The sequence below is a fragment of the Morone saxatilis genome, unplaced genomic scaffold (genome assembly GCF_004916995.1).
Source record: "Morone saxatilis isolate NCDOM2014 unplaced genomic scaffold, NCSU_SB_2.0 Contig19, whole genome shotgun sequence".
In the NCBI taxonomy this organism is placed as follows: Eukaryota; Metazoa; Chordata; class Actinopteri; family Moronidae; genus Morone; species Morone saxatilis.
Genome location: NW_023339751.1, coordinates 3,346,722 through 3,360,895, shown reverse-complemented (window position 1 = coordinate 3,360,895; position 14,174 = coordinate 3,346,722). Strand labels below are relative to the sequence as shown.

The following is a 14,174-nucleotide window of genomic DNA, read 5'->3' as shown; positions in this document are numbered from 1 at the left end:
AAGCTGCATTAGTCACAAACCTTGATTGGGCCCTGAAACTCATGTGCCATCTTGCCTGAATGTACTGAAAAGTGAAATATTAAGAAGTTTTAAGATTCCCTAAATCTCTGCTGAACATAGTCTGTTATGTGACTTTACATGTCTACACTATACATGTGACTACTTGATTATATATGAAATATTATTTAATCTATATATTTAAGGCTTTTTAAATCCCTACCTCTTAAGTGCTTAAGATTTCTTCAACAATTTTAAAGCTGCATGAATTGTTTATTTTGCCATTTTGGGGTAGTAGAACAAGCAAATACAACATTGATATTTTATCACCATTTACAGTTGTTCTGGTTCATATATTAGCAAAAAATGTACACATAAAAGACACTGCAACATTAGCATTAATTTAGAGAATTCGTGAGATGAATGTTAGTCTAATATTCATTCTTGCTCTGTTTTGGTCTCCAGTAAGATAATCTCCTCTTTAGCTGCAAAATGCTCCACTATGTTGCTAGCTAGTTGCCGACTTTATCTCTCTGCTGTTTAGTTCTGGCCAGGTAGCGTAAAGTGAGTTTATTAAAGCTTTCAGTTAAAAACAGCTTAAACTGCTACAATAGAAATCAGGGTTGAGAGCCGAGAACTGCTTGTTTTTTTATTATTATTTAGAAAAGGATGTTAAATGTGTGCACTTTATAGTTGGGTAATAATTCTTTGTGGGTTCATTACTGGAAGCGATTACACATTTGATCTGTTTTTGTATATGAAAATATTAATCAGTGCAGCTTTGAATATGTGGCATTTTGGAAATTATCTCTGCATCCCTCCGGCAGCCCTTGATGACGCTGGCCTGGCTTGAAAACACTGGGTGCAATACCAGACACCAGCCTGACAACAAAACCCTTTTGGACCTGTGCCTCCACTGGAGGAGAAACCTCCAGGGGAGGAAAACAGATCTGAAGCATCCAAGAATACCTCCACTGCTCCTCTGTGTCTGAGAATAGACCTCAAACTCAATGATAACCTTTTTATATGTCTCACTGTGCCATGTTAACACATGTTGTAGTTAACATTTGTGACGCTGTTGTAGCTCTGAAGTAATACTTATTCCCACATACACACACATCTATCTCATCCAATTACTGTGAGAGCAAGATATAGTTGACTGTAATGAATTATTCATAACTCGATAAAGATGCACCACAAAGGTTAGCGTGTTTATCGAGCGTCTGGTGCTCTGAATCCCTTTAAAAGATAATTTTCTTGAATTCAGCTGACATCATTGCCCGCCATAATTATGTTGCATTTTGCGGGGGCAGAATTGGGCCATCAATCTGTGAGTCACTGTGATTACAGTTTAATTCTGGCTGCCCTCGTGGCTGCCTGGAGTTTGACTTGGGTCTTGTGAAACATTAAAACAAAGTGATTAAAGTAGTTTAGAGGAAAATTCCTGACATTGTCTCACCACAGTCTAACCATGCACATGTGCACATTGTTTGCATGTGCCAACATTTATCTCTATTTTTCAGTCGTTATAGGAAATTTGGTGAAAAGAGATCTTCATTATTCGGTGGTCCATAAGTTGTTGCAGAGCTTGTTTACATCTCTATTTAATCTTACCCTGCAATAACCTTGACTCTTTTCCATGTCAAAGACAAAGACGCTGCAGGACTCAAACATTCACACATTTTTATTCCTCAGACAGACAGAAGAGCTCCTTTGGCAAATCCTCAGCGACACTTTGCAATGACAGTGAGGAGGAACAATGATAGGTAACGATAAATGTCTCCGCCGCTGAACGACAAGTGTGATAATGACAATGACAGCCTACAAGAGAAATGTTCTCTTACATAAACTACTTAGCTTCATGATATTAATAAACTGTTTAAATCCAACAGCACCAGGCTGTCAATGCTTGAGCATTTTAGCTACAAAGGAGTGAAAACTGATGTGAGAAGCTAAAAGAACACTTTCCTTTAACTTATGCAAGCACTGAGAGCTGCACTTTCCCCTGTCCTCAACTTCCAAGTTCATATTCTCCTCTCTGTTAATCCCTCACTGAGAGTGGGGATTATATAACACAATAATTTGAGAGAAGCTGGTTTTTTGGACACATGCATTATCTCTGCTTAACATTTAAAAAGGAGCAGGCGCCATGCAGCTGCTAGAGAAATCAGTGTGGGCCACATGTAAGTCAAGAGGCTCCTACAGTGACAACTTCAGGAATTCAGTTGTGGACTTTTGAAGTAGCTCATTAGGGTGATCACTGCCAGCAAGTCTTGCCTGAGTCATTATTGGGTAATTTGAAGAGTAAAGATAGAGACATAGTTGGTAAGAATGAAATTAACACAAAGGTAAATGAACCATATTTAAATATATTTTAAAATATTTCATCCGAAACCTAAACTCAGAAGATTAGACCAGTACTTGCTTTAATGATTACTAGTTTCACAGTTCTGCCAGTTTCGTAGCTTCCAAAACTTTAAAAAAAACTTTTTGGGATAGTTTTTCATGATATTTGATTTATTTTTATTGTCCAGAGGAAATCACAGGAAGGTAGCATCCTCTTCCATCTCGTCAGTCCATTTCTCCCATTTTCTAAAGTTTGCTCTCCATCATCCTTTCCGTTACAAAGATTACTTTAACAATGTCCATCCACGGCTTCAGGTTTAGAGGCTCAGGTTTAAACAAAGCAACAAACAATATTTTGCACAGATACCATTATTTTTTAATAATCACCTGAGGATCATTTTCACAGTGCCTTCGTATGAATGTGGACCTTTTTTTAAATGCTAAGGAAAAACTTACAACTTTCCAAAAAATGTTATTCATTCCTTAAACCCCCACTAATCTGCCTGGTAAATGATTCACGCACCTGCTCTGGCTTTTTTTTCTGGTGCAGGATTTTGCATTTTCCATTTAAAGTAGTCTAAAGATTGTGCTTTTAATTTCCAATAAAGAATAAATGTTTTACGACTCAAATTGTCTTTCCAGCAGAATGCAAAGATGGAAAAGGTCAACAAGCGAACACCTTTGGCCTGCAGTCGTGTACCCATGCATAAAGGTGGTTCTAGTGATTATATAAGCCCCAATAATCACATCTTCTCTGCAGCTCCACACCAGCTCCCTCGGAGGCAGATGTCAATTTACTCAGCAGCCCGACTGGACAGTAGAGGTATAATGATACTGAACTGTGTGTAGACGTGCAAGCAGTGGTTCAAGAGAGTTTTCCAACATCTGAAGTGCTGATGTTTGTGACAGTGAAAAGCCACTTAAAAATTCATCATAGAACCGGTTCACAGTACAGTGAGTGTGATGCTACAGTAATTACTTCTCAGGGGGCACAGTTGCGTGTGTGTATGCAGGCAGATGGGCTTTGCTAAAGAGCAAAGGCTCATATGCTCAGAGATTAACTTTAATAAGACTCCACTCAGTGGAACCTGTTTATGTTCATCTCCTCTCAATAAAAAGAGTGAGAGAAAGACAAAGTAAGGGGAGGAGAGAGAGATGAGAAAGAGAAGAGAAATACTTTGATTGTAAGTTTGGCCTAGTTGCAGAAACTCTGACCAGATATAAAAAAGCATGAGAGGAAACTCAAACAGAAGCCTTTAACATATGAAGATTATGTCAGCAGGAATAGAGTAAGCAACAAATAAAAGAGGGACGCCTCCACAGAACAACCTAGACCTAGTTTTGAAGACTCTCTTATAAGTAAAGTCTGACATTTAACGACATGGAATTGTTGTATTTGAATGCTGTTCACCTATTTATTAATTTTTTATTTAGCTATTTCTTTGGAAGTGTTGCTGGCCTGAACCTCGTTCGTCGGTGATGCAACTGCTTTCCAGCATAGCAACATTATTACACTGCTGTTCTTCTGCAGCAGTCTTTACACTGAGAGGTCAATATTAATCATAAAAAAGCAGTGACTTGTGCTAACATAGTCAACAGGAAAATGAACCACTGACTACAGCGGTTACAGTTCCCCTTTACAACGTCTTTGGTGTAAAAAGGAGAACACATTTTATCACAGTGCCAGACTACAGCAACGTCAGGATTTTATAACAAAATGAGCTTCATCTGTACCTCAAATTAAATACATTCAAACTATGAATGAACATCACAAGTGTGTCAGTGGGTGAGCTGGAGCATAATTAAAACGTTCCTGGAGTATGTGTGTCATGCACATCCCCAACGCACACTCTCATGTTATTCGAGAGAAATCCGCTATTTTGAATCAACCTGTAGGCACAGAGAAAATGAGGTCAGAGGCAAAACAACGTTGCTGCAAGAATCCAACATTTCAACACGGTGACATTTCCTGTGTGGACACAAAATGAGACGAGAGTGCAAGAAGAGCACCTCGAAATGTCACAGGAGGCTCAGACATACAACTAATCAGCCCGCTGAGTGTCTGTGGTCTGATAAGTTGGGATGTGAGTTTCACCACTGTCAGGCCTTCACACGGAGGCTCCCAATACTGGAAATGTACACACACTAATGTGTCTTTGGATCCTAGATATGCACTTTTTTCCCCCTATGGTGCCTCTTTTCCTGCTGTTTACACACTCTCTCCTATCTTACAGACCCCTTTTTCTAAAATGCCACAGTAATAAAAAGATCATAAGTTTACTCTTTCATATATACAGGAGCATAATTAGACCTGTGTAGCTGCTCACATGTGCTGCAGATGAAAAAAAAAAAAGCATCTGTGAATATAAATATATGTTAGTGTTTAGTTCAGTCTCAGGCAGAACAGGTTGCCAGTGTTCATAAAAGAGAGTTCCTTGTTTGTGTGTGAATTATTAATGATGAGAAACTGTAATCAGCCTCCAGGTCTCTGTAATAAACTTCAAATGAATGTAATGAGTCATAAATCACTTGATACATTTAAAAACACCAGAACTGTTTCATTACAACACATGACTGTCTTGATTAAACTGAATGCGACATCAGTTTCCCCACAGTTAGTCACAATAAGACGGGAGACTTTGGTTTCAAAATAAAAGTATGAAATAGTCAAGTATATACAACATGAAATATAACTGAACTACTGCATGATCTGTCCATGTATTTTATGTATATACATCAGAGGGCACTTGTTCATTAATGCTCCTTCTGTATTTTGTCCAAACGCAGCTTTAAAAACCACACAATACGGCGCGTGTTCGTCGCCAAACATGTAGGTCAAAAACGGTTTTACTCTGAAAGCACAGGCGGAAACGTAACGTTGATGAGCTGTGTGTGTTGACGGTGGTACATTGACCCAGTTTCAGCAAACAGCAGTGGTTCGGTTTGAATGAGCGGCGCGGGGAGCGCGTGGAGGAGCGGCGGTCTCTCGTGCCAAGGACGCGCGCCCTCACACCGCGCGCAGCACAATGCTGGAAACCAAGTTTTTATCCACGCGATGAATTCTGCCAACGAAACCAGAGCCGAGAGAAGCGCAGAACATTATATTTTTGCTGTTGGCACCTACAAACTTCTGGCGTTCGCCATCGGGACCATTGGAGTATTCGGCTTCTGCAATAACGCGGTTGTCATCATACTCTACTGCAAATTCAAGAGACTCCGGACGCCCACCAATCTGCTGCTGGTCAACATAAGTTTGAGTGATTTTCTGGTTTCTGTCATCGGAATAAACTTTACGTTTGCTTCGTGCGTCAAAGGCGGATGGACTTGGAGCCAGGCGACATGCATCTGGGACGGATTCAGCAACAGCTTATTTGGTGAGAGATTTAAATAAAAAAAGAAGAGGAAACTGTTTGCTTATAGTATTTGTTTCACATATTGTTAATGTTGTCACATAAACTATTTAAATAGTTGTTGATGAGTGTTTTAAACTGTCTGCCCCATAATTATTTGTTTTATTTATATATTAAAATACCTAATGTAATATAAATATGTAGAAGAAGTGAGCTCATCCATTATATAGATTCTTTTATGACGCATGAAATCATTTCTATAAATTCATGTAAATAATCCCTTTTTTTCTCTTTGCTCTTGTGCACACTTAATCACAGAATGTGTGGATGCTTAAACTGTGTCATTAACAGTTTACTGACCTTTTAGTCTCCCCTATGATGAGCTGCAGTAAAATCTAACGACCTTGGATCCCTTCTAATTATATACTATCTTCCTGTTTATATAAAGTGAGCATATTCTGCACACCACTGCTGCATGCGGAGGAATCTTTATGTCTTCAGCATCCATTTTACTGTGACATGATTCTCTATTTATTACCAGCACAACTGTGTTCAGCAGTGAAGTGTGAATGGACACTCAGGGTCATTTTCAGGTCCCACCCCTGTAGGAATTACAGCTGAGGAGGATGGATGTGTGATAACAAGCTCATTAAAGCGGCCCCTCAAGGCGTTTCAGTAAACCAAACACTGAGATGGCAGTGGACGGTTTGCCCTCTTCTTCTGTCATCTTATTGTCCTTTAATTGACATTGGCTTCTTTGCCTCTGTCATCTGCACTGCAAATATGTCACAAATGAGGATTTCAAATCAAAAAGCGTGCAGTGGTGTAGTGGTACATGGCGAGGTTGGTATACTCTTAATTTATGCCCCACTATATACAGCCAAGAATGAAAACACCTTGTGTTATAAGCAGTGGCATCTAAGACTGGGCAATTAGCATTTGTGCATTGTCACTTAGCTTCTGCTGCTTGACTTCAGGGAGTTAAAGATCATTATGAAATTAACATTAACCACTGAAGAGGTGCAGATTTTCTGATCACGATGTGCCCACAGACAAGTGAGAAACATAACACTATAACATAATTATGCATTTTGAGTTAATTATTCTTTATTCCTTACTTCATGCACTTATGAAAATTGGACAGAAGTAGGTATACACAATGCACACTGAAACATAAGTGGGTATACTCGATATACTTGCATATACCTGGCACTTTACATCCATATTTATTATTTTAATCCAAGATATCTTTCATCATTAAAACAACATTGAGCAGAAAGGATGTCCTGCTTCTGCTTTGGCCCACACTCACTCAAACCTGGCAGATAATGGACATTTCAATTACAGCCCCATCCTGAGAACTCACCTGCCCCCCTCCCTCCAGCCATTCACAGCACAGCACAGCAGCTGAAGATGTACTGTGTGACATTTTTACACGTGAAACACCAAGGTCACGCAGTTAGCCGTGAGTTTGGTATGAACATCACAAATCTGGAGAGCCTGGCTCCCATCGCACACACTTGATGAAATGAGCACAATATATGGCGCCCTGCTGACACAGGCTGTAGTATATACCAATGGAAGTGTACAAAAATAAATCCCCCAGCTCTCTCTGTGTCCTCCAGTCCTCTGTACGCGACCATGCCGTCATCTTTTTTTCCTTATCAAATGCCGTTACTCAGCAGAGGTTGGTGTCAGTGCGACCGACACACACGCACACACACACACACAGGCCACAGAGGCTGCAGCAAGAAGCCCTGGCAGTTCTGTCAATGCATGTCTGTCCTGCTGAAACTCTAGCTGGGTGGCTGTCATGGAGTGCACAACCTGAAACAAGTCGCTGTATGGTGTGTTTGTTATTTATGTGTCTGTTCAGTGACACCTGTGTTACTCCCATCGAATCGGGAGATTAATGAAGTCCAGACAGGCATGAAGAGGGTATTGGAGTATGTAATTAGAAGGATTCATAGGTTATGTGATGTGTATTGACTAAAAGGGTACGGAATCAATTTGAGATACCATGCACAATATGGTAAAAACATCATATTGATTATACATATTCATATTGACAGATATGACAGATATTGAGGGAATGATTTCAGAAATTTAATTTTCACATAAAAAACTATTAAAATCATGATGATGTGACATTTTAGGGGGGGCTTTACGAAACTAAAGATTTGTAGGCCAGAATATGTCCTCATTGCTTTATTATAATGCTGTCTTGGCCATATTGTGATTTTGATAATATTCCCATTAATTGTGCAGCCCTAATTATAGATGTGCTCTTTGAATGCCATATAAAAGCAGGAACAAAATGATCCACAATGTAGGATGCATACACCATTAGTACTAAACCACTTCACTTTGTGTGGAAAAAGCAGGCTGTATGATGCAGATGCAGGTCTTAGAGGTGTGTGTGTGTGGGGGAGTAAACAGTCTCTTCCTGTGAGTTTTCAAGGATTCACAACAAACTGCTTGAATGTGATGTTCAGAATTTAATCACAGTAAAATCATTTCAGTGTGCTGTGGTTAATTGTTGCTCTGACCTGAGGTGGTCCTGCGACCTACCAGCATCTGATTGCTACTATTGGCCACGCACGAGGAAGTTCTGTTCTCATGTTCGAAATTCTGTTTGTACAAATTATGATGAAACTCTTGAAGTCCCAAGAGACGCTGAGTAGCCACTGACCCAGATCCTGCAGTGAGTGCTCTGCATTACTCAGTGTGGCTGTTTGTCCCCCTCCGCTGCCAGGCATCGTTTCCATCATGACTTTGGCTGCCCTGGCCTATGAGCGCTACATCCGGGTGGTCCATGCACAGGTGGTGGACTTCCCCTGGGCGTGGCGGGCCATCGGCCACATTTGGCTGTACTCCCTGGCCTGGACGGGGGCTCCTCTGCTGGGGTGGAACCGCTACACGCTGGAGATCCACCAGTTGGGCTGCTCCTTGGACTGGGCGTCTAAGGATCCAAATGATGCCTCCTTCATCCTCTTCTTCCTCCTGGCCTGTTTCTTTGTGCCTGTGGGAATTATGATCTACTGCTACGGGAACATCCTCTATACAGTGCAAATGGTAAGTCATGTAGATGTGTTCATGTATTTATTAATATTAGTATTATTATTATTTACTATTGCATCTCAGTGTCACACTTTACTTGATTTTTATTCTCCAGCAACTTTCAGATCACACAACTAACTGACATTTCACATGCTTACAGTGCACACAATAGTCAGCCCCTCCAGCACCACTGACATCAACAGACATTTCATCTGCTTTCATTGTTTTTATTTTTATTTAACTATTTAATTAAATCTCCAGTGTGTGTCATTGAGGAGGATCTAATGGCAGAAATGGAATATAATATTCATAACCATGGGATCTGGCCATGTTAAACCACTGTTTAAGCCCAAAAGGAGCAAACTCACACTAAACAGTGGGGTCACGTTTTTTGTGTATTTCATGGCCACCGTAGTTTCTACATCAAGCATGTAAGGGAAGTGTGAAGCGAGGGAGTTGCGATCTGCAAGTAGATCCTACACACTGGATTTTTAACCAGGAAAGTCATTAAGTACAAATCCCTATTTACAGCAGCCTGGCAAACTGTGCTGACCGTTCATCTGCTTTCAGTGGTTACACATCAGCTGACATTTCAAATGTGTGTATTTTTTTGCTCAACTGCTTTAAGACGTTTTCAAACAACAAAAAACTGTTTTTACACAACAAACTGCTTTCAGTGCTACCACCTCACTGAAGACTCAGTTATAAAGACTCTTTTATTTTTTAGCAGTGAGCACATACAATTTCTTCAGAGCATCTCGCCTTTTCTAATTAGAGATGTGAAATAAAGTATTAGATGTATGACTAATATACTCTGGACATCATTACTTTCGCTCAAAGTATGTACATATACAGACTTTGCAGACTCTTCTGGATTTTTATTTAATGAAAAGAATATCCTTGACCCTCGCTGGCCGAGTGCCTTTCATTTCTCTTTCATTACAGGCTCCATTATCATAATATGCTTCTGCGGCTTCAGGGCTTGTCGTGTACTGTGGAAATCATCGGAAAGCTCATTGTTCCTTGTGCCTGTACTGAACCGTAGAAGTGCAGCCTTTGAGTGTCAGCACATGTCATCAGACACAGGAGACAGTCTGGTAATATATGACATGTGTGGGGCTGTCAGGATTAGGGTTAAGCATTCACAATAATGATTCCTGCAAAAAAAAAAACGCTGGAGAAAGTGTGATAGAAATTTGGGAGCCACGAGATTCTCTAATCTGTTTGTGCCACTGAGCAGATGGCCACTCAAGTGTTTAAACAGGATAGTATGTAAGCAAACGTGTAAATTAGAAAACCACCATGCACTTCTAATCAAATGACCCAGATGTCTGTCTGCATCACAGTTTGGTGCAGCCGCTATCATTCCTTCCTGCAGTATTCACAGCCTTGTAGGAAGTGTGAGCTGCTGCTTCCTCAGAGCCCCAAGCTTGAGCACCACAAAACACCTCAGAGACCTGGGAGGAATCCTCACACGTCACGATGCTATGAAAATCTTCAAAGTGAAGTACACTGAACCCTACAGAATATTTTTGGCTTGATGTCAAAGAAAATCAGAAAACAGCAGAACAGTACAACATTAATATGGAAATAGATTGTAGCTTCATAAGAAATATGGAACATGAATAAAAACAGACATTGTGCATTCATAAATAAAAATAGACGCTTGCAGTGATTCAATCCGCTGCTGTAGACTTGTCTTGAGGGAGTCTAGAAAATTGCCATATGCTCTATTGTCTCATCCCTTTAGCTGAAGGGTGTAATCTAATCTATAGTGTCAGTCACCCAGTCTATTATTGAAGTATGACAACGTTGAGCTGTCAACTATTTCCGAGATTATGGTAATAATGCAGTACAGTGAACACTTCAATTCTCAAAAACAGTGTATTGATTTTTGTGTTTGAACCCCCAACCGATAGATAGCAGCGAACGTAAACTGAGGGCTATGATGTTGGATGTTACAGCGACTGTGATGGATGCAAATGCAGATCCCATTGTTCTGGTTGCATAAAAAGTAAACCTTTACTCATATTTTATCCATATGGGGTGTTTTCTTTATTCTAAATTGCAGTGTATCACCTTGCTTTCAGTATTGCAATTTAATCGTAACCCCCGTATCATGATACGTATCATATCACATTCTTGCCCATACACAGCCCTACTTATAAGCAGTTGTATGGTCTTAAATAGAAACATGCTCAGTGCCAGTTCTCTCAGTTTTGCTAAAACTGCTTTTATTAATGATTCATAGGTCTGATGTGTAGGATTTAGTGGCATCTAGAGGTGAAGTTGCAGGTTGCAACTAACTAAATACCGCTCACCTTCCAAGCGTGTAGCGAACTACTGGGCTTTTTATGCCTTTGTTTGATAGAAACAGCTAAACATGAAAGGAAAAGGAAAGGAGGGAGAGAGAGAGGGACGGGGGTGAAATGCAGAAAAGGGCCGCAGACAGCTGGATTTCATGATCATTGACACTAGAGAATCATATTACCATAGGTCGCTTTCCATGGAGTCCACCATGTTGAACCGCCATGTTCCTACAGTAGCCCAGAACGCACAAAAAACACTGGCTGTAGATAGGGCCTTTAGCCCATTCTCATTCCCAGGTCGTCAATTTCAGCACGAGGGGTGTTCACCCCCCACTAGATGCCGCAAAATCGTTCACACTGGTCGTTTAAGTCATTCCTGACAAATGCTGTATGATTGTCTTGGCGTGACTTTCTTTATTCCTGCTTTGCTCCCAATCTTCTTCACATACACTTTAAAACAGTCAAACCTTGGGACTGCACAGTTAAACCACAGTTTGATACAAAACATTTCCCCCTCATGATAGCATCTGACTCTCTCCTGTTTCCTTTAGCTGCGCTCCATCCAGGACCTCCAGACGGTTCAGATCATCAAAATCTTGCGGTACGAGAAGAAGGTCGCCGTTATGTTTTTTCTGATGATCTCCTGCTTCCTGTTGTGTTGGACGCCGTACGCTGTTGTGTCCATGATGGAGGCCTTCGGCAGGAAGAGCATGGTCTCTCCCACAGTGGCTATCATCCCCTCGTTCTTTGCCAAGTCCAGCACAGCCTACAACCCCCTCATCTACGTGTTCATGAGCAGAAGGGTTTGTAGTCGTTAAGTGAAATAAAAGATTAGAAACCTGCAGTAAAGAACTTTTTCTGTTGGCTGGAAGGAACTTTTAATTCTAGGCAACTTTAACACCTACAAATAATGGGACATCAGTAAACTGTGGGTGGTGGTTCAACCTTCATTGCAGAGTGCAGGTTTTGCCTCTGTCTAATGAATCAATACATTACGTGTTTTGCTAGAGAGTTTCATTGGCCACTCCCTGTGTAATCAGTCGATTTTCTTTCCTCCAGTGAACACAGCTGAACCCAGAATTGAATATGAACAAATAGGGCAAATCAATAGCATCTAAATTAGTGGTGATGGTTTTCCTCTTGTGTTTCAAAGTGATCAAAGAAACTAGTTCTTATGATCATTTAAGGGATCATTTTACACAAAATTGTGCAGAATTTGATTTCCCAGGTTTATTTCAAAATGAGAATACAAATCTGCATCAGAACATGGTTCCTATACGTGTTGTAATACATTTTCCAAGCTTAAGTATGTACAGTAGGCATGTTTTGTGTGTGTAGCAGTGGCATTGTCATTTACACTACTCTTGCTGGTATCCTTAGAGGTTGATATCTTGTGTGTTTGTCAAATGAGTAAGGAAATTATGCCGTTTCATCCCTTTTATCTCTTGCCTCTGCTTGTCCTCCTACTCATCCTCTCACAGTTCAGGCGCTGTTTGCTGCAGCTGCTCTGTTCCCGGCTCTCTTGGCTGCAGCGCGGCCTCAAAGAGCGCCCCCTTGCCCCGGTCGAGCGCCCCATCCGACCAATCGTCATGTCCAGGGCGTGCAGCAGGAGGGACCGACCCAAGAAGAGGGTGACCTTCAGCTCCTCCTCCATCGTCTTCATCATCACCAGTGATGACTTCCGCCACCTGGATGTATCCTCCAAGAGTGGAGATTCCTCGGGGGTTAATGTCATTCAAGTGAGGCCGCTGTGATCCACAAGGACTGGACTTATCACTCCACCACTCCGTATGCCTTAGAACTTAAAATGCAATTCCAAGCCAAAATAATCCCGTCTGACCTTCCTGGACATTTCTGCGTCCACACACAATTACAGACTTGCTATAACTTATTGTAAATATCCAACTGTCAGCCCAAGATCTCAATTAAACCTATTTCCTGACAGTGTTTTGTCTAAGCAGGTAGTATGAAAGTGTGACATCCTCATCTAACATCAGCTGTGGTGATAGAAGTAGTATTATGTTTCTCTTGGAAAACGAATGACACTTGTCAAATATCCCACTTATTATACGGTATGTGACGACTGCAGAGCTGTGTCCAGTATTCAGAGGCCAGTGGTTTTACGGACCTAAATATGAATCAACATGTAGATTTTTTTGGTTGGTACCCAACTGCAAGTGTGTAAAACGTAAGATGGAAAGCCTTAGTTCCTTAGCCATGAACCATAATACACAAATATGACATTATTGTGTATGGATTCAATAAAGAGATCCTATTTTAAGCTACCTAGCTTGTGTACCTTATCTCATTGCAATCTAACCCTCCGGTGTGACGAGAGCAGTCACTGCGAAATGACATTTGGTGGATTTATATGTATGAGGACTACAGGAGTGTAATTAGATAAGAGGAGATGAGACTGGAACCTCAGTATGCTCCAGTGAGAAACTCCTTTCATAACCTCCTGGGCTGTCAGCTATGAATAGACTTTATGAATGGATTTCCATAGCTGATAAAACCCTTGTTCAGTGAGGACGTGTGAGTGAGTGAGTGAGTGAGTGAGTGAATGGTCTTTGTTTACTGTTTAGTTAAAAGAATAGTTTGAGATTATGGAAAATCCATATTTTTTCCTATTTGTCAAGAGTTAGATGAGAAGATTGATACCACTCATATCTTCGCTAAATATGAAGCTATGGCCATGATGGCTAGCTAAGCCGCTAAGCAGTTTTTTATACGGATTAAACAACTTATATACACATGTTAATTGATTCATTTTAGATATTTCTTTTACCTCTTTTACTAAAAAGACAGAAACCATCTTTGGGAAAAATGTATTATGACCTATACTGCAGTCAGGCACCAGGGGACGATGGAGATAGTTTGGCTTCACTTTTGGAGAGCTGCCATGTAGTTCATCTTTATATATGTTGATGCTTTAGACATTCAGGCTAGCTGTTTCCTTTTGTAATGTCAAGCTAAGCTCACCACCTGCTGCCTGTTGCTTCATGCTGAAAGGACTGATATGAAAGTGGTTTCTGTCTTCTCATCTAACTCGGCAAGAAAGCAAAGAAGCGTATTTCCCAATATATCAAATGCTGATTTAAAGTTATAATCA

At 40.7% G+C, this 14,174-nt stretch overlaps 1 protein-coding gene across 1 annotated transcript; it reads left to right on the top strand.

Moving 5' to 3' along the window:
* The first annotated feature begins 5,285 nt into the window (after nt 1-5,285).
* Nucleotides 5,286-13,530, top strand: opn3 (opsin 3). The gene is made up of 4 exons (XM_035664187.1): nt 5,286-5,717; nt 8,449-8,768; nt 11,614-11,865; nt 12,544-13,530. The coding sequence occupies exons 1-4, from the start codon at nt 5,291-5,293 to the stop codon at nt 12,814-12,816; spliced, it is 1,272 nt and encodes a 423-aa protein (XP_035520080.1). The 5' UTR covers nt 5,286-5,290; the 3' UTR covers nt 12,817-13,530.
* The last annotated feature ends 644 nt before the right edge of the window (nt 13,531-14,174 follow it).

Excerpts from the sequence above, each read along its gene's own strand:
- opn3 (XM_035664187.1), top strand. The coding sequence starts at position 5,291 with ATGAGCGGCGCGGGGAGCGCGTGGAGGAGCGGCGGTCTCTCGTGCCAA. Across the intron at positions 5,718-8,448 it reads ATTCAGCAACAGCTTATTTG|GCATCGTTTCCATCATGACT; the intron begins GTGAGAGATTTA and ends CTCCGCTGCCAG. Across the intron at positions 8,769-11,613 it reads TCCTCTATACAGTGCAAATG|CTGCGCTCCATCCAGGACCT; the intron begins GTAAGTCATGTA and ends TGTTTCCTTTAG.